Consider the following 25,758-nt stretch of genomic DNA (forward strand, 5'->3'; position numbering starts at 1 on the left):
CCCCTCGCACCCTCTCGGTTTCTTTGCAACTGGACTGTGTTAGTTTTAAAAGGTCGTAATGCTTGCAGGGGAAGGGGATCCGGTGCATATTGCCCACGCGTACGTCTTCGGGTACAGGCCAGCATGCAGCGCTACAGCGATACACTCAGCTCTTCCCTTTCGAAGCCCGCAGCCGCCGTCGACGACTCCGCCGCTGCGCGCACGCCCACCACGCCGTCAGGCACCTGGTAACGGAGGCTCACTCGTGCTACGCCGGCCAAAAGAGCGGCGACGCATCCTCGTGGGCAAACTCAGCCACCGCCAATTTCTTCGCAAGGGCATCGTCCCTTCTAGTAGGGCCTCTGGGACTGAGCACCCTGTTGTCGCGGTGTCGCAGCAGTATTACAGCCCATCTGACCTGAGTCCAGGACCACCAGCCCCGCTCGATGCCCAGGAGTACAGCTCCCCCATCCGCAGTCGCCACGGCACCTGTTTGTTCTCAAAAGCGGTAACGCTTAGGATGGCGACATCGTTCACCGAGTCCGTATCGCGCATCGATTCGTATGGCCACCACTTTAAAAACTGTGCACCTTCTGCGATGGAGCGGGCGGACGCTGGCGCAGCACAGATGCCGCCGCGAGGACTCAGCCGCAACGCTGCGGAATTCTCTTCGCCAAGCATAAGGGCGCCCTGGCCAATGCCAATGGCGAGCTCACCGTCGCTGCACCCCACTCTGAGTGTGGGCTCTGCAATGACTTCCATGGTGACTGCAGCCGCCACGGCGCAGAAAGGTGGCAGCGTAAGCATTTTCGAGCGTCTTTCCGGCGAGTCGAGCGCCGGATTAACGACGCTTGGCAAGCGCGTGCGCCAATGGGCGGAGGGAGCTGGGCTGATCCTGCACCCCCCTCGCTCGGTGTGGCACGCGCTACTGGCTTACTCGATAGAGCCGCTTAAGCACGAACAGCTGTGGCGGCGAACGTGCGCCAAGGCTCGCCACAGGTTATCGCTCCTCGCACGCTCCAAGGTCAGCAGCGCCACTGCCTTGGCTGCTCCGCCGCGAGCGCGCCACGTTACCAAGCAACCCTCGCACGCTGATCCTTATCAGGAAGGGGTGAGCCGCCAACACCAAGGTCGCGCGAGGCGGAGCTCCTCTCCTTCGCTCACACCTGGCGGTCTGAGCGCCTACCGCCGCCAGCAAGAATACATGCGGTGGTGCCAGTGGCAGCTGTGGCACTTTTTCGAGCAAGGCAGTTCCTACCTGTGGAGTGTGTGGCGCGTGTCGCCACCTCTTGGCCGCCGGCGACGCCGGGCCCTCCGTCGCGCTAGCGGTGCCGAGTCAGCGGCGGTCTCCTCGGCGTTGCCGCTGCTGCGCATCTTCAATGGCCGCTACGCCGTGCCGAGCGCGGCCAGTATTGACGCAGCGCAAGAGGAGCACAGGGCACTGGAGAGGCGGGTGAATATTCTGTTGCGCCTTCTGCTAGAAGAAAATGGCATTTCTGCAGTGGCGAGTGCGGCGGGTTCTCGCAGCCACGGCGCCACTCGCAGCTCGGAAGCAACGGTGGCTTGCGGAGCAGGTGACGTCTGCGGCACCACTGTCTCTGACCCGGATGGAGAGGTGGAGGCCGATGTTGAGGCCAACTTGTACCATCTTGCGAGCGAGTCGCGCCGCAGAAGTGAGGCGGTGGCAGCGACGCAGCCATTCCTTGAGGTGCGCATCGATGAAGCGACGGGCCTCATGCATCTGAGCCTGTACGTTAATGGCGACGCTGGCGGTAATGGTGCGGAGTTCGTCGGCAGCAGCGTTGCGGGGTGCATAGACAACCACCGCTGGGTCATCCTGAAGGGCCTGTGGGCGCGGCAGGTGCTCGTTTTCTGTTTTCATCGAGAGGAGGCACTGCTGCCGTCGACGGACACCTCGTCTGACGGGCACCTCAAGAAGGTCGACAACTACCATGAACCAACAGAGCAGGAGGTCAGCCGTCGGAGCCGCATCGTGGATGGGCTGGTGGTCAGGGGTGTTGCATTCTCCAAGGTACAGACAGGGCACACCTCAACCACAGCGCATGACACCTTCGTGTGCACCCGCTGCGGACACTCGCGCCGTCGTCACAATGAAGTTTACACCTCGAAGCTGACGGGTCGTCTCGCACGCGGAGCTTACTACTGCGTTGTGTGCCTTACTCGCACGCCCCACGTCCGACTCCCACCCATGGAAGACATGCCGCCCATTCTGTCTGGCGAGAGAGCAACTGCCATGACGGACGCTAGTGGGGTGCGCGCACTGCGTGAACTCTCCTCGGTGCGATCTGACGCCCCATCGGCGCGCTCAGCAGACACATCTAGGCCACGCCTGCTTCTATCTGCCCATGCGCCTCAGATGAGCAGAAGCAAGGCACAGTCCGCAGATGGGCCTCCAGTTTCGTTGGAGGCAGCGGCTGCGGCGGTGCGAGAATGGACCTGTGCTGCCGCCTCCGCCCCGCGTCCTGAGTGGCACTTGTGTCGCAGGGTAAACAGCGACGATCTCTTTGGGCGGAGGGGCGGCTTAGACTGCCCGCCTCCGCGACCCCGCTTTGTGTGAAAGGGGAAGAAGCGGGTACGCGATCTCCTCTTTCCACCTTTTCCGTTGGTTTACTTTCGCTCTATTTTTATTACGATCTTCGATTTTTCTGTTGCAGTGTGCCCCTCGCCTCTTGTACCACTACGTAAGCTTCCTTTTTTTCTTCTATTCTGCGAGCGTGAGGCGTTCCGCTTCTTCTCAGCAGCGCGGCGTAGTCTGTGCATTCTTTGCACTTCCCCTGCCGGCACGCATTTGCACGATCAACAAAGCGGGCGTTGAAGCGTACGTGTTTGCAGCGCTTGAAAGGAGACAGCGGCGACAAGAATGAATATTATTTCGTCCCTTGATGGAGGCCGCGCGGGTGACTCGAGTGGTGGCATTCCCCCTTTCGGAGGCCTTCTGGCAAGCGGAGACCGTCTGTCTCCCCCTCCCTGGAGAGTGTACCCACTTCTGTGACTTCCTGCTTCCATATTTTTTCGTGGATGGGCGTACGTGACGGAGAGCCATCACCGTTCCCATTGCAACCACTTTCACCAAGTGCGGTAGCACGGCCTCGGCGGCATTGCTTTCTGAAGACCTTTTTGCGCTTCCCCACTGTACGCCATTGCCGGCCCGCCGACCTCTCCTCTTCTAAAAAGAAAAAGGTGTGCGCTGCTCCCCCCTCTTCTTCCCTCACCCCTCTCTTCGTGGACATATGAGCCGGCGCCCCCCTGCGAGCAAAGGCGTTCTGAAGTCGCGCACAAATCTTTGCCGTCAATGTTGCCGACAGCAACCATGGAAAACACACAGTGAGGTCACAGACACATTTCGCACATACACGGCGGCCCCCTGACCAGAGGGAGAGCGAGCATGGAGCGGAAATAAACGAACAGCAGAGCGTATGCGCCGCGGCTGGCTCCCCTGTTATCTGCCTCTCCGTTCTCCGTGACCCTACGCTTGCCACCGCTTTTCTTTCGCCGGTGATGTTTCCGTGGCTACGATCCATTCACACGTATACGCACAGACTCCAATTGTACACGCGCTCGCACGTCCAGAGGGCGCATCTCTGTACTGTTGCGCCGCAGCTCCTTTCACTACCCTCGCATCCCCCGTCTCGCAAGCAGAGGCACATGGAGAGAGGGGCGGGATGGAGGGTGTCTCAAGTGCCCCTTCTCTCTGTGCTCGCGCTTCTCTTTGATGTACCTCTTTTTTGTTGTTGCTTTTCTGTTGGCATGCCCACGCGTTCCGCTGCGTCTCTTCGTTTCCTCTCTTCCTCGACCTTTCCCCTCGCCCTCCACGATGTCGCGCCACCACCAGCAGCCAGCCTGCCGTGAGAAGCCAAGGCGGCTTATCGGCTAGTGAAAGGTTGCTACTGGCGGCATCTAATGCTGGTAGCCATGCTCACTCCAAACACATCGCCGGCGCCACAGATGACGTGATCCATGTGATGTGGGCGCCTTGACGGATGACGGCCCGCTGTATATTTGTCTTATCCTTTCAGCCGGCTGCCCACACAGCCACCCTGAACGGAACGTTTCTTCGTTACACCCTTTGGGCGACACGCGGATGGTGCAGCCGCGCCTTCCGCAGCCGAGTGCGCGGCTTCCCTTGTGACCCTTTCTACGCTGTTCTTGTTGAGAAAGTGTCCCACTGCTTGCCGGCTCCCCTCGTGGCACTCGTGGCATTCACGCGCCTCTACTCTCTAGAAAAAACCTGGTGTGCTCGGCTGCGCGGACTGCGCGTCGGTACCCGCGCAATGGCGGCCACGCGCCAGCTCGTTTGTGCGTCGAGAAAACGCATACGCTCGAGCACACGCGAGTGCACACGATGCTAGGGTGTGCTGAAACGCATGAACATTAGCGAGCACCGCCGTTATTATCCATGAGGGCGACCTGCCATTCTTTTTTTCCAAATTCCTTTTATCACATCGCTATCACGTGCATCGAGTATGCCCTGTCCAACTCCTCTAATCGCACAGCTGATGGCCCTCCCGTGGCCTCGCCAAGGCGCATATTTCACTGAAATTACATTTGGTGTAGCCCCCGAAGCGGAACGAGGCAAAGAAGAGGGCGTAACGGGATGAAGACAGGCGCATCAGGCGAGGCTGTTAAGGCTGGCTTGTGGGCGCAGGCCGTGTGGCTGAGGAGGACAATGAACTCAGATCTAATAGAGAGAGCGGTGTGCTCGCCAAGTGCGCATGAGAGGATCAAAGGGAGGAGAAATCCAACCGTGCGTGTGTGTGTGCGTCTGAGCGGGTCCATCCGCCTGAGTGCACGCATCTTTACTTCATCGCTAGCGCTACCCTATTCGTAAGAAGTGTGCAAAGACCTTCTCGCTTCGAGTCTCACATGCTCTCTCGATGACCCAAAAGGGACAGGAGCACCATAACAGTGTGGCGTATCAACGAACGGAAGAGCAAAAAAAAGAGGGGGGAGGTGAAAGACATCTTTCCGCTTGTTCCTGTGTGCGGCACTTCAGTCTTTGCCTGTCTCGCCGATAACGAGGGCGGGCCTGCGCGGTGCGTGTTCTCGAAAGATAAGCATGTCGGCATGTCACCTTTCGTGTGCGCGGCAGCGCCCCCCTTTTGTGTCTCTCCCCCATCACGTGGTCGCTCGTCCCTCACCACGGCGGCTGCGCCCTTTTTTTTCCTTCTTGGCTGCTCTCTGGAGGTCATATATGGCGATTGTAGCGCCACGGGTCTCTTCTTCAGCGCTGCTGGCAAGAAAAAGTGCCTCCCCTTGTGAGTTGTATGCCTGCCTGTGTGTCGCATTCACCCAGGATGGTGAGCGACTGCGTGAGTGCTTCTAGACTGAAAGTCTGCAGAGGAAGCGACAGCCGCTGATGCATGGACGAGTCCGTGGGCTGTAACCCTATAGTGAAGTATGCCGCGCTCACCACGACAAGTCCGCCTGGATTTCGTCGGGGGCCTCAACACCGACTGCGATGTGCCGAGATCCTTCCCACCACCTCTTCTTCTCTTTCACACCTATCCACTTTACCACCTACGCTCGGCGGTACACTGATGGCGCCTATTGTCTTCGGTCGAAGATCCCCTTCACGAGACAACTACCTCAGTGGCCATCTTGAGGTACCCTCGCATCCCGCTCACTGCACCGCGCGCGCACCGGCCCGACTCTGTGGAGCAGACGATCCACCCTCTCAATTCTCGGCGTGCCGCCAATCTTTTCGGGCGCTCTTCTTTTGCTGCCGCCAGATGCTCCGTCGCAGTTTGTTTCGCTTTAGGCCGACGATCGCTACGGCTACTGAAGCTCTTCACGATGTCACGGACGGCGCCACAATAGCTGTTGGAGGCTTTGGCTTCTGCGGCTTTCCGTTCGAGCTGCTCGAGGGGTTGAATAAGAGGGGCGCAAAGCAACTGACCCTCATCGCCGGTACGATGTCCGGCCCTGAGCGTGGCACCGGGCCGCTCGCGCGTGACAAGCAGATCGCCAAGGTCATCACCAGCTACGTCGGCGAGAATGGCGCCCTGACGGATCGGCTCATGAACGGGGAGTTCGCGATTGAGTTTTGCCCCATGGGCACACTGGTGGACCGGCTGCGTGCTGCGGGTGCTGGGCTGCCCGCCTTCTACACTCCCACCGGCTACGGCACGGCTGTGGCGGAGGGCCGCCTCCCTGTGCGCTTTGCCGTGGATGGCTCCATGAGGGTGGTGGAGTACAGCCAGCCGCGCGAGACGCGGCAGTTCAACGGGCGGTGGTGCACGCTGGAGACGGCGCTGCACGCGGACTTCGCGTTTGTGCGCGCGTGGAAGGCGGACAAGCGCGGCAACCTCGTGTTCCGCGGGACGACGCAGAACTTCAACCTTGCGTCTGCAAAGGCTGCGAGGGTGTGCATTGCGGAGGTGGAGGAGATTGTGGAGGGCGGAGAGCTGGACCCAAAGACGGTGCACCTACCCGGCGTGTATGTTCACCGCCTGGTGCGCCCGCCGAGCATCCGCAAGGCTGCCGAGTTCGTGGTGGAGCGGCAGCCTGGACTCTCTTCTGGCACTGGCAAGAACGCGCACGCTGGTCGCAACCTCATCGCCCGCCGCGCAGCCCTTGAGATCAAGGACGGCATGACCCTGAATCTCGGCATCGGCATCCCGAACTTGGTGGCGAGCTACATCCCGCCTGAGGTGGATGTGGTCCTGCAGGGCGAGAACGGCTTGCTAGGCATCGGCCCGTACCCACTGCCGGGGGAGGGGGACCCCGACGTCACGAACGCTGGCAAGCAGACCGTCACCATGAGCCGGTCGGGCGCGTCGCTGTTCGACAGCGCCGAGTCGTTCAGCATGATTCGCGGCGGCCACTTGGACTTGACGATGCTGGGTGCGCTTGAGGTGTCGAGCAACGGTGACATTGGGAGCTGGTGGGTGCCTGGCAAGGTGCTCAAGGGCATGGGTGGTGCCATGGACCTCGTCATGTCCGGCTGCCGTATCATAGTGCTGATGGAGCACACGGACAAGGAGGGGAATCCGCGGGTGGTGCAGTCGTGCAGCGTGCCGCTCACGGGCGCTGGCGTCGTGGACCTCTTGATTACGGAGCTTTGTACTTTTCGCTTTGAAAAGCTCAAGGGAGGCGTCAATGTGATGTGGCTGGCGGAGTTGTCGGAAGGCGTGACTGTGGAGGAGGTGCGCGCGAAGACGGCTGCTAACTTCAAGGTGGATCCGAATCTCAAGATCATGCCGCGTGCACCACCCCATTCGAGCACCTGACCCTCTGCGGAGAACGTGGCGGAGCGTTTTACTTGAAGACGCCTTCTGCCTTTGTGCACTGTTGACCATCTTGTCAGCGTGCCGTGCTGCAGCCACATTGCATCTCCGCCGAGCCGCGTGTCTCGTATCCAACAGAAATAGAAAACGCAGACGTCCTTCACCTCATCTCTCTCCCTCTCTGGATCTTTCACGTTGCGCGTTGCTTTGCTCGTCGACTGCTCTCTCCCCCCGCACTCTCCATTTTTCCGCGCGTTGGTGTCCGTCTCCCCTGCAATTTCGATTATTTTTTTGTTTTATGAATTTGTGTATTGTTTCGGCACATTTCTCCTCTCCAAAACGGCTGTACGCGCAACACGCGAACCTGCGTTTCGTAGTTTTGATTGACTCTCTCTCCCCTTTTCTTTCCTTTTTTTTGCTCCCTTTAGCCCTCCATTTCTTTCGCATTGCCGCGGAAGCGTGTGCGTGTGCGTGTGCGTGTGTGGGAGGGGAGGGGAAGGGAACGGGGGAGGGGGCGGTTTATCGTGAGTTAGCTGTGCGTTCAGCTGCTCTCTCTCTCTCTTTTTCTCCATTGCTCTTCGTCGCTGTGCGATTTGCTCGTACACTTCGTTGCACCTTTTGCCTTCTCGACCGCCTCCCGGCCCCCCTCCCCCCATCTCACCCCCTTCCCTCTCCCTCTCTCGTACTGCTGCCATCATGCCTTCCTTTGCTGTCCCCTCCCACCCCCTCTGCCTTCCCCTCCTGCGTTTTGTTGTTGTCTTCGTGCTAAAGAGAGCAGCTCTCTCCCTCCCCCTCCCCCTCCACACACACACACAATCTCTATTCTGCTACGTCTTGCTCAGCGCCTTTCTTGGCGGCGCATGAAGCCGTGCCAGCTGAATACTTTGCCCCCTCTTCTCCTCTCAATCCTTCAGCAGAGCTTTCGGAGTTGTTTTTTGTTATGGAGGAAAAGTTGCGGGCGTGTCCATAGCGGTTCATTGAGAAAGACTGCAATCGGCTCTCTCTGTCTCTCTGTCTCTCTGTCTCTCTGTCTGTCTGTGGGCTGTACATTCAGCAACGATATCGCACGCAAGTCGTCTTCCCTTCGTTTTTTCTCTTGCGATGTCTCGCACTACTCACCAGTTTAGCGCGCAGCGGCGTACCCGTCCAGGCAGCGCTGCGCAGAGGGGAGCTTTACATGTTTTCTGTGGCTGTCGAGTGTGTATTGGTCTGTCCTTCCTCTTCCCTCCCCCCTGCTCGACGTCCTCACCTCCTTACCTTGTCGCGCAGACATGTGTGCTCGGTCTAATCGCCGTACCACTGCGGTTTTCTGCTCGTCACACTCAGGCAAAGACAACACGTGCGCCAATGAGTCGGCCACGTCAGGAGACCTTTCCCCTCCTCTGCCGAACGCCGGAATCTCATTTCTCTCTTCCAGAAAGAGAAGACCGACATGAAAAAAAAACGTCTCGACCAAAGCCAAGAAAAAATACTGATAAAATCGTACCGCAAATCCGGCAGCATCAGCGTCTCGTGGACGAGCGCTCGACGCTTCCGCAGAACTTCTCCTTAGCTACGTGAAGGGGCACCGCAGTGTAGGTGAGGGCACACAATATCAGTTTCCCCTCGCGCCAAATGCAACGCAGTCCGTAGTGGGCCTTTCCTGTATGTCGCTCTTTCTCTCTCTCGATCTGTGTCTTAATCATCAGATGATGCGCTACTTGTGGATGTAGAGCCCTCGTGCAGGCATCAATTTTGGAAGAGTCACCGAAACCTCCCGTGCCTAACCTGTCGCTCCCCCTTCGCCTTCTCCGTATTCCGTCTTTGCAATCGTACCACCTCTGCCTCGAAGTCACTTCACCTCGTCGAGACTAATGAGGCCCCTCTTTTCTGCAGTAGAGAGGCATATCGCGCCTGATGCGCACACAAGCAGCCAAACAAATGAGTGCCCACGACTGAATGTATCTTGCAGACACTGGTGTTCCTCTTTTTTTTGTTCGTGACTGAGTGGAGTGAGCGACGCGCTCCGCTGCTCACTATCTGCCGGCACCGTTTGTCTTCTGAGCCCCCTTTTTTCCCACTTTGTATGATCTGCGACCTCTCAAGCGCCGTTACTTCTTCATCTATCGTCACGTGCCCGTTCAGCGGCCTGTCGCTGCCGCCGCCTGATGGGCGCCTTGCCCACAAGCATTTCCCTTTTCTTCTCGCGGCGCCTCTTTTTCCTATTCGCCGTGTGCCGAATGCCGCTGTCTGCGTCTTATCCATTCCTTCAGTGGCGCCTTCGACCTGCTGGGCGTTTCTTTGTCGGCGTTCCTCCTCCTCCCCGCCACCCTTTCACCCCCGACCCTCTCAGTAGATTTCACGCTCATACTCTCTACACATTTATTCGTTGCCTACTGCACGTACGCGAGCGCTGAACGAACGCGCACGCAAACTTTTGCCGGAATGCACAAGACAGGGGGGGAGTCGTCGTCATCGGCGAAAAGCAAATACAGAGCGATGGGAGCAACAAAGAAAGTGTCCCTTGACACTAAATATTTGTTCCGCACTCGGTGCCCCTTCGCTTTGTTCTGGGGGGGCGGTTTTCCCCCCTTTCCCTTTTCCTCGCCTCGTCTTTTCTTCGGCGAGCCTCTTGTCCTTTCTCTCCACCTCACTCATCGGTGGTGACGCACTTGCTTTCGCATACAACACACGCTCCGGCATAAAGTGATGACATCACCGCATGGCGTGTGCATGCGTGTGGCCGCACAGTGATGCGTTTTATACCAGAAAAGACACGAGCTTCGTGCGCACGCTCTTTCTCTTGTCGTTAGGGCCCCCAGGCAAGTCCAGCAGACACTTCACACTTGAAAGCGCCATTTCGCCCGTGGCGATAAAACTGCTGCATTGATGGACGCATCTCCACTTCTATTTACTTTCTCCAGGATGGCCCCCTTTTCAACTTTCGCGCGTAACATCCTCTGTCGAACGCTCAACGGCTTGAAAACTTTTTTTCCGTTCCACCCAGGACGCCTCTTATCTTGCCATGCTGCGTCCCGGACGGAGGGTCTCCAGGCCAGTCATTGTGAGTGCAGCAAAGTCTGTCAGAGATCTTCACGATGTCACGGACGGCGCCACAATAGCTGTTGGAGGCTTTGGCTTCTGCGGCTTTCCGTTCGAGCTGCTCGAGGGGTTGAATAAGAGGGGCGCAAAGCAACTGACCCTCATCGCCGGTACGATGTCCGGCCCTGAGCGTGGCACCGGGCCGCTCGCGCGTGACAAGCAGATCGCCAAGGTCATCACCAGCTACGTCGGCGAGAATGGCGCCCTGACGGATCGGCTCATGAACGGGGAGTTCGCGATTGAGTTTTGCCCCATGGGCACACTGGTGGACCGGCTGCGTGCTGCGGGTGCTGGGCTGCCCGCCTTCTACACTCCCACCGGCTACGGCACGGCTGTGGCGGAGGGCCGCCTCCCTGTGCGCTTTGCCGTGGATGGCTCCATGAGGGTGGTGGAGTACAGCCAGCCGCGCGAGACGCGGCAGTTCAACGGGCGGTGGTGCACGCTGGAGACGGCGCTGCACGCGGACTTCGCGTTTGTGCGCGCGTGGAAGGCGGACAAGCGCGGCAACCTCGTGTTCCGCGGGACGACGCAGAACTTCAACCTTGCGTCTGCAAAGGCTGCGAGGGTGTGCATTGCGGAGGTGGAGGAGATTGTGGAGGGCGGAGAGCTGGACCCAAAGACGGTGCACCTACCCGGCGTGTATGTGCACCGCCTGGTGCGCCCGCCGAGCATCCGCAAGGCTGCCGAGTTCGTGGTGGAGCGGCAGCCTGGACTCTCTTCTGGCACTGGCAAGAACGCGCACGCTGGTCGCAACCTCATCGCCCGCCGCGCAGCCCTTGAGATCAAGGACGGCATGACCCTGAATCTCGGCATCGGCATCCCGAACTTGGTGGCGAGCTACATCCCGCCTGAGGTGGATGTGGTCCTGCAGGGCGAGAACGGCTTGCTAGGCATCGGCCCGTACCCACTGCCGGGGGAGGGGGACCCCGACGTCACGAACGCTGGCAAGCAGACCGTCACCATGAGCCGGTCGGGCGCGTCGCTGTTCGACAGCGCCGAGTCGTTCAGCATGATTCGCGGCGGCCACTTGGACTTGACGATGCTGGGTGCGCTTGAGGTGTCGAGCAACGGTGACATTGGGAGCTGGTGGGTGCCTGGCAAGGTGCTCAAGGGCATGGGTGGTGCCATGGACCTCGTCATGTCCGGCTGCCGTATCATAGTGCTGATGGAGCACACGGACAAGGAGGGGAATCCGCGGGTGGTGCAGTCGTGCAGCGTGCCGCTCACGGGTGGCGTTCTCTTCGGATAGTTTGCAAAGATGTGGCGAAACGTGCTTTGGCAAAAGTATGTGAGGCTGTCGCCTTCGTGACGCGCTCCGAAAGACCGGAGGGGCCGCTCTGGAGAGGAGTGTAAGGTGAAGCCGCAGCCAATCGTAGCGGTGTAGCCGAAGCTGTAAGGGAGGCCACTGGCAGTGCTGCTGAATCATGCGCAGATGGCGGCGGTGATGTTGAGGAAGTTTTGACGCCATTGGCGGTGCGATTCAATTGATTGCGCTGGAGGCGTCTCCCATTTATCGTTTTTTCTAGCAGAATGTGAGTTGGGCCTCATGCCCCTGTACCGACTCGGCGGTATCGATTCCCCTTAGGAGGCATAGAGGGCGTCGTCATTTTGGGTACGTCAGCGTATGTGCCTGTGCGTACCGTTCGTTCGTCTCGTATTCGGTACTGCTGCGACTATTAACGCTGCTGTGAAGCGTGTAGTACCCTTTAGTTTCCGATGGGCATATAGGGTGATGTATGTATGTGTGTGTGTGTGTGTCTATGCCCACTCCACTTATGAGTGTAATGACCCCCGTTCTTCTGTACTCTAGACGAATCGAGCGCGAAGGTATGGTTAGGTGGTGGGCCCATCATGTGGGACACAGGAGTACTATTCGCGTGCCTTATTGGCGCACTCGCTTGTTCTTCTTCACTTCCACTTCCGCCATGCTGTTCAGACTCCTCCCCTTTTCAACTACAGCTTCTGCGCAGATGACGCAGCGGCAAAAGCAATTCGTTCATGGCATTTTTTAAGTTTTATACTAATGCGCACTCGGGGCCTCTCTTTCCTCTATCTGCAGTCTTTCGTCTTTTCAGCGCTTCTCATACAGTTTGAATGGGTGGGCCTCCCCCCTCTCTAGCTGCTGTTAGTGTTGCCGCCTCGAATTCGCGCACGTTCTTTGTTTTCTGTTTACTTCACAGCTGAAACACTATGGTGAGACCTGTATCGCTCGCCAGGTGATACGGCCTGCTTCTGTGCAGCAACGGGCGCAGATGGCTCACTCGCGTGTGTGCTGACGCCCTCACCAGGACACACCCGCGTGTCGAGGGGTGACGGCATGCCGCCCTTTGGCGTGCGGCACAGGGTTGCGCCTTTGATTGTCACCGCTCTCGTTTCTTTCCTCTCCTCGACGCACCAGCGAAGCCCCTCTACTCAACGGACCGCTCTTCCTGCGCGGGCCGACTCGCCGACTTGATCCCCTCCAGTGCTGAGCAGGCCCATCTCCTCTTCCCTACTTGCCACGTGTGTGACTGGGTTGGAGGAAGGATACACACCCCCTTGCTTGCGTCCTCGAACGCACACATACACAAAAGCTAAACAGCAGAGAACATATCGCCAAGAGACCTACTTTGGTGTCTTCACCGTAGGCGTGGCTATCATCCGACAAGCCCCCCTCCATGCAACTGATGCAGTCGCTCTCAAAACGGAAGCGGCAGGTGCGGTTTTCACGGTTGACGCCGTCGACGGAGCTCCCATCTTTCGACGTGCTCGAGTGGATTCCGGGCAGCGGTGTGCCACTGGCAGGCCGTCACGCCAAGCATGCCGCGTCTGCGCACCGCCCTGACGACCGCCGATCTATGTGCTCCAACGAAGGCCCGACCCACCTAAGCGACCATAATGCTTTCGATGCTTCGCTTGGATCGTGGAGGTGCCTCAGAACACTCTCCTTGCGCGGCGACATTCTGACGCTCGAAGATGCGGAGTCTGTCGACATGGGCACCGCTCGTCAGCACGAGTTCACGTGGCAGCAAGGGCCAGGGGGTCTGCCGCCTGGCGGCGCGCCGAGCGATTGCACTGATGCGCGCGTTGGCCTCTGCCTGGCGCCCGTCTCCGCTTCTGAGGGTGCTACAGACATGGGTGCTGAAATGGCTCTCCGAGATGCGCTGCTCGGCAACTTGCCCAACGAAGGGTCCCCACACGGCTTGCAACGCCGCAAGCAAGAGATCCCGCTGCAGGAGATCTGTTCCATACGTCGCCACTGCTTCGAGAAGCCTCTACCGGTTCTCTTCGATGCGAGGGGCCAATTGGTCAGCGAGGGCAGCGACGATGACACGGCAGCTTGCGGCGATCGTGCGACGCGGCGTATCTCGCAGCGCCGCCATTGTCGCGGTGACACCATGGAGATGAAGCCGAATCTGCAGTGGCGCTACGAGCTGTGGGGGCCTGTCGGTGTTATCTTCACTCTGCAAGGTGGGCGTCGCATGTTCTTGGCCTTCGCATCGGCCCAGCACGTGGAGCAAATAGAAAGACTGCTGATGCGCTTCACCACCGGGGCCGCACTCAATTGCCCACAGCAGCATTGCGGCTTCTCTCAGCCGAGCCTTACTGACGCATCTGCAGCTGCTTCGAAGGTGCCAAGCGCGTCTGCCGGCAGTAGTGTGCCTTCTACTGCATCGGTACATGGGCCGTTGAGCTCTCGGCTCACGCCCACTGTAGTGCAAGGCAGCCCCTCGCAGTGCCGCTCCCCGGCGCGCAAGGCGTCTTGGGGGGCATACGTGCGAGCGACATCGGCCACACGTTTCTCGTCGAGAGCGAACACCGCGTCCCCGATGGTGTGTGCTTTTGCCAGTGACGCGCTCGTAACTTCGACCCCTTTAGAGCCACACCAACAGACGGCATTGTGGGCGAGCGAACGTTTGCCCACGCGGCCCTTTGCTGCCGTCACGGCGCCGCAGACCGTGTGGGCTGCATCCCCCGCTGGCGCACGCCGGGACTCTGGCAAGCCTCCTGGTAGTGGGTACTTGTATTGCCGCCTGTGGGGAGAGGCATCGCAGTACCGTCGCTACTACTTTAAGCCGTGCACGGCAGCGGGAATGAGCCACGTTGTTCATCTCTCGCGGCACCGGCTACGCCTATGGCAGCGGCTGCAGCGCTTTTTTGGAAGCGGCAAGCGCTCCGTCTCGCTGGACCTCCGTCTCATTTCTGTTTCCCCAAGCGCCGTGCACGAAAACGTCTTGTGCCTGACTTGTCCGGTGGTGAGTTCGGCGGAGAGCAGGTCCCTGGAGTCGCCTGGAAGGGGCGTGGCGCTTGCCGGCCGGGTGACCGAGTCCGTTGCCCCGCGTGGCGCGCGCCGTCGAGAGCTAGAACTGCCCACTGCTTGCCGCGTTCACCTCGAAGCGCTTGCTAGGTCACCTGAGGAGAGGACCATGTGGCTTGCGTGGTTTCGCAGTCGTGGCGTTACGGTTCAGCCACCTGTCGACGGTGCCCAGGTTGGGGACGAGGCTGGCGGCGAACGGGCGCTCGAGATCTCGGCGACACTCGAGCCATTCCGCAGTGCAAAGCCTCTACCCACTTCACCTGTGAGCGGACCTGGGCAAGAGACAGTGCATTCTAACCCTGTCGATCTGTCGGTGGAGGTCGTTGTGACACCCCTCTGTAGCGAACCGTCCCCTTCGCTGAAGCCACTCGCCATCAGCTCGCCATACCTGCCGCTAAAGGAGCAGCTCGAGGGGCGCCGAGTCGAGACTCCAGTGACATTGAAGATGGCAGCGGTGCCTGGGCGGAGCTCCCCTTGGGCCCTGAATCCAAGCAAAGGCTCTCCCTCGCTCTCCAAACCTCTTTCCACAGCCGGCAAGGGCGTCGGGAAGGAGCCTCACATGGCGTGGTCGCCAGCTGTGGCCTCTGGTCAGGACGACAGGGAGGAAGAGGAGGAGCTTACAGTTGTCGTTGATGACGATGCTTCTGTCAGCTCCACGCAGAGGTCCGAGGCGGTGGAGCTGCACTCACCGCTTCTCATGGTGCGCAGCGATCCGTCAAAGCCGGCTCGAGCGGAAACTCCGCCGTGTCACACGCAAGCCTCGCCTCTACTGACGGAGGCTGCGCGGCGGCAAGGGAGCCGCGGGGGAGGAGCTGCCGAGGCACCGAATCTCTTCGCCTCTGCAGAAGAAGTGTTGACGATTGACCACGCTGTCGCCCGTACGGGGCGTACGTTGGCGGCACCGATCGCAGCCCCAATGTACCTGGAAGACACCACGTCTTCTCGAGCATCGGGCCTTGAAAGGTCGAATGAGATGCAGTCGCCCGTGATGACCGTGAACTCGCCGCAGGCATTTTCACACTCCGCGATGGCACCCACTTCATGGGGCGGCATACGCGGTCATGGGCCATCCCAGGAAGGCAAGGCGCCGCTAGCCACCGGTGAAGCACCACTGTGCCGCACCGCGGTTGCGCAGCAGGCGATCGGTATGCCGCTTCCTGAAACGGAGGGGAAGTCCTCCGAACCGGATGCGCTGGAAGCAACAACAGACGGCGATGTGGCGTCAGCGGCTCTCAAGGCTTCGCGTACTGCTGTAAGGTTAGCGTGTGCCTCTACTGCCCCAAAGGTAGACAGGTCGAGCTCTTCGAACAGCATTGGCACGCCGCCTCGAACTGCTGAACCCGAGACGGCGGCTGCCCAGTCCGTGGCGCTGGAGCCCCTGGTTGCCGTGCCCTCGCAGCAGATATGGCCGGCGCCGGGCATAAAAGTGTGCCCCCCACTCGGGACCCCGCCGAAGAGGATGCAGGGCATGACGGGTAGCCGCGTGTGCGGTGGGGATCCGGCAAGCGGCGTGCATTACGAGGTGCACGCCATACGTGAAGCCTCCGCATTGTCTTCTCCAGCATCATCGTCACCGGAGAAGCCAGACAAGGTGGACGGAGGGACAGATGATGCGCAGTTCTCTGACGCGTCTTTATCGCTTTCCGTCCGGGACAGCGGCTTGCTGACGTCATGGCGCTCGGCGGTGGACCCGCGACTCATGCAGTTCCTCGAGCCTTACGTTGATGAGACGGGTGGCGACCAGGCAAGTAACCGCTGCGACAGTGGCCACAGAGTTGGTGATTCGCCGATGGAGGCAGCGTCAACTCCGTTCGATCTTCATGTGGTGCCCTCAAGAGATTACCATGACGTTTGCGCTACATGACTACCTGCGTCGGGTCAAGTGCGTGGAGTTCGACCGAGCACCGCGAAGATTGAGCGCGCCACCCGCTTTTATCTGAAATGTAACCCGGCAGCAGCGGAGCGTAGACTGCCCGGCAGCTTGTGGGATTGCTGGGTGGATGCGCTTGCCTTTTTTGCAGCTCCAGTCATTCGGCTGTCTTCGACGCGGAGACAGCGATAGCGCGAGCGCTTCTTCCGAAGCTCGCTAATTCTCCAGCTGGTCTGAATGGGGGGGGCGACTTCAGTGCATCCTAGAGCAATGCCGCGCCGTTTTGGGGAGCATCGCGCAGTGACCGGCTCTGTTGAGTTGGGCAGAGGAGTCGGGGGGAGGGTGCGAAATCGCGCTACCAATGAGCTCCCGAGTGGCCTCCTCTCGGATGAACACACGTATCTATGGGCAGGTCGCAAGTTCTCTTCGACTTCTCCAGGGGTCGATGAGTGGGACGCTGGGGTCTCTCTCTGTGTTACCCTGCACGACGACGTGCTGCGAGCTCCTTCCTCCTCCTCTCTTCTCACCGCCAGCTACACCCCGCCTCTGCCGGTTATACTCAGCCCCCCCTCCTCCTCCCCCCTCCCCCTCTTCCCTTCTCCTCTGCTTCCATCCGACGGCCGCCGATTCCCTATTTATACACGGAAGAAGCATGCGGATAGGTGCCGTGCCATCGGGTGTCAGATATTGTGAAACTATGCGAACCCACGCAACTTTGACACGAAGTGTGAGACGGCGTCTTTGTACGGAGAGAGCGGGTGTCCAGGTCTCCGTAGGCGCAGTGTAAATGTGTGTGTGTGTGTGTCTGCGTGCAAGTGTGTAGGGGTAAAGCGGAACACACATGCGCATGGGAGCTACGCAGGAGGAAACGCTTGGCAGCGATGCTGCCGTTCACAGCCTCCAGAGGGGATGAAACCAAACAAGCGCAAGCCGTTTCATGCCGAGTGCACGTGGCGACCGCCTCTAGGCGCTTCGTTCCTCATTGAACGGCGCACGAAATGCTCTCGGCAACTTTCTCACCTCTATACGCATCCACCGCACCTTGGCCTTTCCTTTCGGCATCGTCTCGCGGCCCCTATAGCGGTGCCGATCCGCATCCCCTTCTCCCGACACAGCGTGAGGGCAAGAGGGAATTACAGGGTTGGGGGTGGTGCTCGTGTAGACGGTCTCTGCGCGAGTCCATCGTTGTGCACTCGTCCTTGTTCACCGCTCTACCGTGAATGCCCCGCGAGCTGCGCTACTGCCGTCCAAGGCACGCCCCGGAAGAACATCTGCTCGCATATCTATCGAAGAAGTTTACCTATCTAGGAGAGGAGGAGTGGCGCCAGCACATCGTGGCTGGCCATGTCAGCGTCGATGGGGAGACGTGCACGAATGTGTCCTACGCACTTCGGCAGGGCGATGAGCTTTGCTTTGCCCCGCCGCCCTCGTTGGAGCCGCCCGTGGACAGCGAGCGCATTGAGGTCCTCTACGAAGACTCGACACTGATCGTTGTGGCTAAAAATGGGAGCCTGCCGGTCTCTGAGGGTGGGCGGTACTGCGAGAACACGCTGGTGGGGACTCTGCGACGGCGCGGCAGTGCCGCGTTTCACACAGCTTCCACCCTTGTCGGGTCTGCGACGGCACCTGTGCACAAGGCGAACGTGTCTGACGCCCTCACGAATCCCGCGCGAACCACTGAGGTCGCAGCCTTCGCTGAGGGCTTGGCCCCGGCAGGCGCGAGTCGCGAGGCGGCTAAACTCGATAGTTCCCCTCTCTCCCGACGGCGGCTGGAGGCTGAACCGCACCCCACTGCTCCGGCTATTGCACCACCTGACGTTCAGCAAAGCCCACTCACCCTTTTCACGGTCCAGCGGCTGGATAAGGAAACCTCTGGCGCTGTGGTGCTAGCGAAGAACAGCGCCACCGCAAAAGCATTGGCATCGCAACTAGAGGCGCAGACAAAGAGCTGCGCGGCTGCAGTGGAGTCGCGACTGCGCGAGCATGGGCGCGCTGTGCCGTTTAGCTCCGACACGTTCGATGAATTGCTTCAGCTCAAGGCGCATGCAGTTCACAAGACGTACACGGCGGTGCTCCGAGGCGTGGCACCAGAGGGCCACACGTTCGTTGTGGTGAACTATATGGACTGCATGGCGAAGCACCCCACACACGCATTCGAGGCGCAGCATGCACAGCTGAAGAAGCTGAAGATGTGCTTTGAACCGGTGGTGGTGATGCCCTCGCATGCAGCGCCTTTAACGTCCGCACCGCCAGCGCAGCAGAAGCCACACTGGGGAAAGCTGGCGGCAACTCGTATTCGTGTCCTGGCGGGCAGCGAGACACTCGGACTGACGTGCGTAGAGGTGGAGCTACTCACGGGTAGAAGTCATCAGATTCGCCTGCACTGCGCTGCTGTCGGCTACCCGGTTCTGGGCGACAAGCTATACACGACGATGACACCGGGAAGCGAAGGCGGTGCCAGCGCAGTGCCCGACGCCGTGTACCTCGAACGAGTTCGGCAAGAAGGCGACCCGTTTCTTCTCATTCACGACAACGTCAGCGGCATCAGAGGTGCCAGCAGCCGCAGGAGTGTGTGGTGCCGGCGCCACTTGTTGCATGCGACGCGGCTTACCTTTACCCATCCGGACGCTTCCCCGCCACGCTTGATGACATGCACGGTGTCGCCAGTGCCCTACTTCGTTTCAGATGTTCGCTGGGAGTCCGAGGCAGATTCCCTTCTATTCGCAGAGTGGCTGTCACATGCCGTCTCGCGGCCCTCGGCAAGTGAGACGACGTGACGGAGCGGCAACGCCGTCCGGTGCTGGTCTCTGGCTGCGCTGCCAGGCACCGCGTCGGTCGTGCCTGTGTGCACCTCCGTCTCCCCTTCGAGCCTACCCCACGCCCATGAGTGCTGCTTCTGTAACGGAAACAGGGATCGCGTAAAACTAGCAGGCACCCTGCCTCTCCACACCTCATACTTGGGTGAGCATCTCGCCCTAATGGTCAGCGTTCTAAAGGCGGCGGTCTACTACCCCCCTCGCGCCCTCCGTGGGGGCCGATTCGAACTCGATTACACGACCGCTTGGCTCAGGGCCTTCACATTGTCCGCCTCTCCTCTGCCTTGTGTGCCCGTGTGCTCGTCAAGCAGCTAAGCCAGCGTTTCCAAAAGAGCACCTCACGCGGTCTCAAGACTCGGCTATCATCACTGCACTCCTCCTCCCCCGTTTCGCCTCTCCGCGGACATGCCATGCAACTTCTACGATTCCTTCCTCGCCCCTTGTTTACCTTTTTCGCAGTCGCCCCTCAGACGTCGCCGCCGCACAGGAAACGCAGCTGCTTGAAGGGTGGGCCTGAGTGCTTGTTTGTGCGGCTCCTTCCCCCTCCTCCTCCCCCCGCTGCGTACGTCGATTCAGCCGGCTGTCGGCGGCAACCCTTTCCGTCTACGCGGCGAGCGATGACATCCGTTTTCACAGTCGGTCAACATACCTCCCCATCTGCCACCCTTCTCTGGCCAGCGCTTTTTTGATTCGTAGCACAGAACCTCTCTCCTCACCTCATCACATCATGCCGGCAGCGAGTGCGCCGCGCAGTCTGCCGCCGGCAGAGGCGGCATTGCCAGAGACGGACGAGGCGCGACTTATGTTCTACGCAGAAGTCCTCATGGCCAACGTGCCGTCTCTGATTGCGGACCTCAGCTCCGCTAAGTATGCCTTCCTGAGCTTCTCGGAGAAGACGCGCAACGAGGTGAAGCAAAAATCTGCCCTCATTCAGTCCATTGGCCGGACTTTCACCTCGCTGAAGAATGCCGAAAAGGCACTCATCGCTGCACAGCACACTCTTCAGGAGTACGAGACGATGCTGGTGCGGGCGTCGCCGCCAACGTTCGTCACAAGTGCCGAGGCGCTTCACTTGTATGAAGCGAGAGCCGATGGTGGTGCTACCAGCGCTGCTCAGAACGGCAGCGCTTCTCCTCCATCAGCCGCAGCGGCAGCGCCGGAGTCGCGGAGGCTCCTGACCGCATCCTCCGATAACCTGGTCATCCTCCATGAGGAAGACGTTCGCCGAGTTCGGGAAGCCGAGGTGGCGTATGAGAAGGAGACGGCAGCGTACACAGGCATTGCGAAGGTGTGCAACACGATGGAAGACGAGTTGGAGCAGGCGCAAGAGCAGTGCCGCGCCATGACAGAGCACGTACAAGGCCTCAAGTGGAAGTATGACGAGGCCTACAACGGCTGGAAACATGCAGAGCGGGAGCGGCGGATACTGGGCGTCATGCGTGATGAGCTCAAGGGCAGGCGAGCGATCATTACGGATGCGCTGCAGGGCGTCAAGACCATTGGGGGCCATTGCCGCGCGCAGGAGTCGAAGATCATCGAGGACTCTATCGCTCACGCTCAAGCGGAGGAAGAAGCGCTCAGGACGGAACTCCAGGCAAAGCGCAACCGCAACGAGCTCGAGTTGGCCGCCTACCAAATCGCATTCAAGGAGCAGCAGGCCGAGGTGGAGTCACTACGCGAGCATTGCAATCTTTTGCGTGTCCACCAACGCGACCTCGAGATACTCGCCAAGAAGCAGCAGCTGGAAGAGATGGACCGCAACTCGCTGCGCAAGCTAGTGATGGAGACTCTCATGCTCACCGCGCCCAAGCACGGCCACGTGGAGGACCGCCCGCTGACTGCGGAGCAGCAGGAGCAAGTTCGAAAAGACCATCCACTCGTGTCCCTTTTGGCGGCCCGCATCTCCGCTCTAGAAGAGCAGCGGAAGATAGTTGGCGGGCTCCTGGTGCAGGCGCGCGGAATGGGTAAAGGCGGGGACGTCAGTGCCACGATTGATCGAATCCGCACGCTGCTCGAGTCGAAAGTTCAGCTTGATGAAGATGCCCTAATGGGGGACTAAGGCACGAGATTGCTTTCTCATCGTGCATTCCTGCGCCGGTGAGCCATGCTGCTCGGGTTGCATGCAGCCGGGCTATTTGAACTTCAATTCTATAAAAATATATTTATTCGTGCCGGGGTAACTTCTCATGCGTTTTCTTTGGCTTGGTTTGCGTCAGCGTGTGGTCCTCTTTCCATTTCGCTTTTGGGCGCATCGCTGCTCTCCAGTCTCGCCGCGTGTCTGTGGGGATATTGGGTGTAGGAAGCGGCCATGCTGGTATGCGTTGTCTTCTCACACCCCCTTTTTCCCCCTCACTGTGCCATGACTGTTTTCTTCTGTCCAGACTTCTGCCTGTGAGCTCTCACCTTCTCGGTAGTCTCTTTCGCTGTGCGTAGATGCACGTTAGCGATCGAACACTGCCGTTTAGCCCCAACCTCACCCCTTACACGTTGACGAACCTCTGCAGGTAAAGGCCTTCTACGAGAGACGTACTTTCAGAAAGGGTGAGGGACGGTGAATGGCGGGTGTGAATGCACAAGCGGGGCATTTCTCCTTTAAATGTTCGCCGAGAAGCGCCTTGCGCACGATGGCGTGAGTCTGTGCACGTCGGTGGAGGAGGGGGAAGGCTGAGGCTCCACCCCGGCTCGTAAGGGTTCCCTTGCCGCCTGTGGCCATGTCTCGTCTCCTTGAATACCGCTCCCGCCCTTGGCGGCGCGCGCCTTTACCGTTGCTGAGAGAATCGTCCGCGTGCCGCCCTTTGCAGGCGCTCCAACGTCACTCCAGCGTCAGCGGACATGCCTATGATATCTTCCTGACGTCACTCGTTCGCCATCTCCGCCCTCCGCTCTCTTACGTCTCTCTCTTCCCTCTCTCTTCCCTTCACGGGCATCGGTGCACCTACGCACTCGGCAGCCCCGCCTCCTGTGGAACGCTCAACTTTCTCGTTACTGTGTCGGTGCAAGTGACCGGGGTGCATTGGAGGCGTCCATCGCGTGGACCTCCAACGCCACAGCGGAAAAAAGAGAAGAGACGGCAAAGCCGCCCTCGGTGGCTAAAACAGGGCCGCAGCGGTCGCACCACAGTAGGAAAGGGGACGAAGGAGGGGTCAGCGGTTCTTGTCACGAATCTTTCTCATTAGCGTTCATTTCCTTCGTGTGTCTGTGTCTGCGCGTGTGGGTCGGTGTGTGGAAGGAGAGGGACTCGTTTCCGGTTCTCCACAGCGAGTCGCCGCGTCACCGGAGGGTGGGAGTGTGTGTTACAGAGATGTTGCTTCAGCGGCGCCAGGCCGCCCACCTCTCTCCCGCACTTTTTTAGCTGCTGCCTCGCGTAGCCGATGAGGTCGTGCTGCTCCTGCTTCCTCCCCTCTTGTTTTCCCCGTTCCACCACCAGGGCGTCATCCACTTTCTTTGCTCCTGTTGCACCAGAGCGCCTCCTCCCTCACCTTTCTGCGTCGCGCTGGTGAGTCGCGCCTCCTGGATTCGATCGGTGCCGCGCCTCCCTCCCGTTTTCTTTGCCCCCTCCACTCTCATCCCACTGCCGTGCGTCCCTTCCTTCGTCGGTTACCCTCCCCCACGTCGATCCGGTGACTCACTTCTGCTCCGAGTCGTTTCCTGTACCACAGCGTCACAACCCCCCGACTGCTCTCCTCTCCTCTTCTTTCATCGTATCGCCACTCCCCCCTGCCTGCCGTCGGCGGCAGCCCCCCTCTTTCCTCCCCCTTTTCTTCCTGCTTTCCGCCACTGTTTCGCGCGCTCTGTAGACATACACGCATAAGCAGTGTTTCCGCATCTTCTGTCTCCCCAACCTCGCCAGACACCCATACGAGCCGGCGTGCGACAGTGGGAGGAGGGGGAGGGGCGGGCGGCGGCGCTCATTTCACCATTCGCTCCCCTTTCCGTGTGCTCATCGCCGTCACTCAGAGGGGGAGGAGTGTCTGCGTGTTTTTATGCGAAGGGTTGTCAGCTATCCCGTGTGTTTCCTTAGTCGAAGAGGTTAGCCGTCGACTGGGTGTTACTACGCTGTTTCGATCCTCGACGCTGCTTTTGTGGCTCCTTGCCACGACTCTACAGAGCCGCAAATCAGCAGAGGGTGAACGCGAAGAAGGCCTAGACGAAAAGAAGGGAAGAGGGAAAGAGCAGCGGCGAGGCGGGTGCTCTGCTGCCGCTCTCTTTCACCCATCTTACCCTTCTCCCTCTGCTGCATTTCTTGCGGCCAGCATCTTGAGCTTCTCGAAGAGAGGCACACAGGCGCGAGCGCCATGAAGGCAGACAATTCATTCAGTGGTGCGTTCCACCGTTTTTTCTTCATAGGGCGGTGCCCATCGCGGCGAAGTGTTTCGCTTGACGGCGTTATTTTTTTTTCTGTTCCCGTTAACGTCTCCAGTCGGCTTTTTTCTCGTCCTTGGGAGAAGTGACCTGCGCGTCTGGGTCTCGTTCGCCTGGCCCCTTTTCCTCTTCCGCGTCCTGCACAGACCGTGTGCCTGCTCACCACGGCTCAATGGAGTTCCCTGTGTTTGTGGCCTCGGACGTACATGGAGAGAAGGTAAACCTCGCGCTTCGCTATAATCCACGCACCACCACGCTGGACTATTTCCTTCGGGCCGCGTCTCGCTGCTTCGATGACGTCTCGGACGTAATGCAGGAAGGCCTTCTTCTGCCCTTCTCTGCAGCGTACATCTACAGCGATGTCAGGTGTCAGTGGGACGTCCTGCAGGATCGTGCGCAGCTTTCGCCCTGCTGCCAGGTCTACGTTTTCCGTCAGCTGTACAAGGAGGCTGTGGCAGTGATTCCTGACCCTTTGGACTCCTCGGGGCTACTCGCGCTCCAGAGGGGAATGGCTGCGACGGCCTTTCGCGTAACAGGCACATCGTCTCTACCCCCACACTCCCCGGTGCACACCCCCGCATCTACCTTGCCGCTGCGTCTTGCTAGCAACCATCAGGCACCTTCGCAAATCTCTCAACCGCCAGCAACGTTGAGGCCTCGCTTTGGGGTGCTGTCGCTGCGGGTGCCGTGCGAGGGCAGTGCTCCGCTGTTGCGTTTGGCTGATCGGAAGACGTCGGACAAGGCGACTCATACGAATACCGATGCGGGCGGCTTTCGTTATACGCGCTCGATCGTCGCGCCCATGGCATTCGGCCCCGTGCGGTCGCATCGCTTTCGGTTGCAGATCCTCTCCCCTGCGGTGGAGACGCGGATAGATCGCCGAGAGGCAGCTTTCCCTCCAGCAAGCGCATCTGCGTCCTCGCCAGATTTGCCTGCATCTGCGCTGCAGGCTGTGCATAGCGAATCGGCACGGCGCTACTCGCTCGACGCGTACACTTCTCGCTCCGCGTCACTCCCCCGCACAGGAGAGGTGGCCATTCCGCGGAGATGGTACGACCCTTCTAGACGCTCTTGTCGCAGCGCTGCACCGCGGCCGCGCGGATCATGGCAGTGCTCACTGCCTTCCTCGCCTGTGTTGTGGGACAGCGGTCGGCCAAGGCCTTCGATACAGGCTGATGAATACGACCCGATGCTGTTCTCGCACACAGAACGACGCCGGGGGCACGGTATCAGCATTCTGCGCGAGGAGCGTGAGCGCGTCGCGGCGCAAACATGCATGGGTGTAGATGAGCTGCGTTCATGTGTGCGGCAGGAGACTCAGCAACTGGCGCAGACTCTGAATGGGGCTCACTGCACCTTCACCCTTCGTCGCTGAATCAACTATATCGGGAGAGAGGACGCTGCGCCGCCAGCAAGTTGATGTGTGCGCTGTGATGCTCAGGTGGCTCGCGTTGCACACAGCCTCTCTCTCTTGACAACAGCGCTGCTCTCTCTGTGTTTTCTTCCTCTATCGATCGTATCTTTGTTGTCCCGTGGCGTTTGCCGAAGCGCACGTGACGGATGCACGTGTGTGGTTGCGTCTTTCACGTCGGCCGTACCGAAGCATGGCGTCGCACATCTTCTTGGCGGTGCTCTCAGCGATAATGCCCTGCTGACGCTGTGCCTGTCGGAGGCAGTAGTGCCATGAGGCCACTGCGCGCTTACCGATGGGAAGGGACCTATCTTCATGTGCGTGCCGGTGCGAGCATGCCGCTCCCATGGCGAGTACCAAGCGGCCAGCCCATCCACCTGTACTCGCCATTCGATCCCCCTTTTCCCGCCCTCATTCATTTCCCTCGACCTCGCTCCTCTCGGGCATGCACACGCGCCATGAGTGGCCGCAGCGGCCATCGCCGTCGAAGCAGCCCCTCTCCCCACCTTTCCTCCTCTCCCCCCCATTGCCTTGCGTACGAGCTGCTTTTCGTATCACCTGCCGGGAGTCGGCACGAATTCGCTTCCACCGCACTGCCCTCACCGCACCGGAGGACCTCTCGCGTATGGTGTGAGCGGTTCTTTTCGCTGTTTGTCTGTTTTTCTCCCCTTTTTTGCTCGCGGGTGCATTCGCCG

General features: G+C 59.7%; 7 protein-coding genes across 7 annotated transcripts; all 7 read left to right on the top strand.

Moving 5' to 3' along the window:
- Positions 1–58: 58 nt before the first annotated feature.
- LSCM1_03807 (uncharacterized protein) lies at positions 59–2,557 on the top strand (the record flags this gene model as incomplete). Its single annotated transcript, XM_067321340.1, has 1 exon — positions 59–2,557. One exon carries the CDS (start codon positions 59–61, stop codon positions 2,555–2,557), a length of 2,499 nt encoding a protein of 832 aa, XP_067176708.1.
- A 3,172-nt stretch (positions 2,558–5,729) lies between these two features.
- LSCM1_03808 (uncharacterized protein) lies at positions 5,730–7,229 on the top strand (the record flags this gene model as incomplete). Its single annotated transcript, XM_067321341.1, has 1 exon — positions 5,730–7,229. The coding sequence occupies one exon, from the start codon at positions 5,730–5,732 to the stop codon at positions 7,227–7,229; it is 1,500 nt and encodes a 499-aa protein (XP_067176709.1).
- A 3,001-nt stretch (positions 7,230–10,230) lies between these two features.
- LSCM1_03809 (uncharacterized protein) lies at positions 10,231–11,556 on the top strand (the record flags this gene model as incomplete). Its single annotated transcript, XM_067321342.1, has 1 exon — positions 10,231–11,556. One exon carries the CDS (start codon positions 10,231–10,233, stop codon positions 11,554–11,556), a length of 1,326 nt encoding a protein of 441 aa, XP_067176710.1.
- Positions 11,557–12,964: 1,408 nt separating this feature from the next.
- LSCM1_03810 (uncharacterized protein) lies at positions 12,965–16,468 on the top strand (the record flags this gene model as incomplete). Its single annotated transcript, XM_067321343.1, has 1 exon — positions 12,965–16,468. The coding sequence occupies one exon, from the start codon at positions 12,965–12,967 to the stop codon at positions 16,466–16,468; it is 3,504 nt and encodes a 1,167-aa protein (XP_067176711.1).
- Positions 16,469–17,694: 1,226 nt separating this feature from the next.
- On the top strand, positions 17,695–19,251 carry LSCM1_03811 (uncharacterized protein; the record flags this gene model as incomplete). The annotated part of the gene is made up of 1 exon (XM_067321344.1): positions 17,695–19,251. One exon carries the CDS (start codon positions 17,695–17,697, stop codon positions 19,249–19,251), a length of 1,557 nt encoding a protein of 518 aa, XP_067176712.1.
- Positions 19,252–20,017: 766 nt separating this feature from the next.
- On the top strand, positions 20,018–21,349 carry LSCM1_03812 (uncharacterized protein; the record flags this gene model as incomplete). The annotated part of the gene is made up of 1 exon (XM_067321345.1): positions 20,018–21,349. The coding sequence occupies one exon, from the start codon at positions 20,018–20,020 to the stop codon at positions 21,347–21,349; it is 1,332 nt and encodes a 443-aa protein (XP_067176713.1).
- Positions 21,350–23,824: 2,475 nt separating this feature from the next.
- On the top strand, positions 23,825–25,027 carry LSCM1_03813 (uncharacterized protein; the record flags this gene model as incomplete). The annotated part of the gene is made up of 1 exon (XM_067321346.1): positions 23,825–25,027. The coding sequence occupies one exon, from the start codon at positions 23,825–23,827 to the stop codon at positions 25,025–25,027; it is 1,203 nt and encodes a 400-aa protein (XP_067176714.1).
- Between the last annotated feature and the right edge of the window lie 731 nt (positions 25,028–25,758).

The sequence above is a fragment of the Leishmania martiniquensis genome, chromosome 30, assembly GCF_017916325.1.
Source record: "Leishmania martiniquensis isolate LSCM1 chromosome 30, whole genome shotgun sequence".
NCBI lineage: Eukaryota > Euglenozoa > Kinetoplastea > Trypanosomatida > Trypanosomatidae > Leishmania > Leishmania martiniquensis.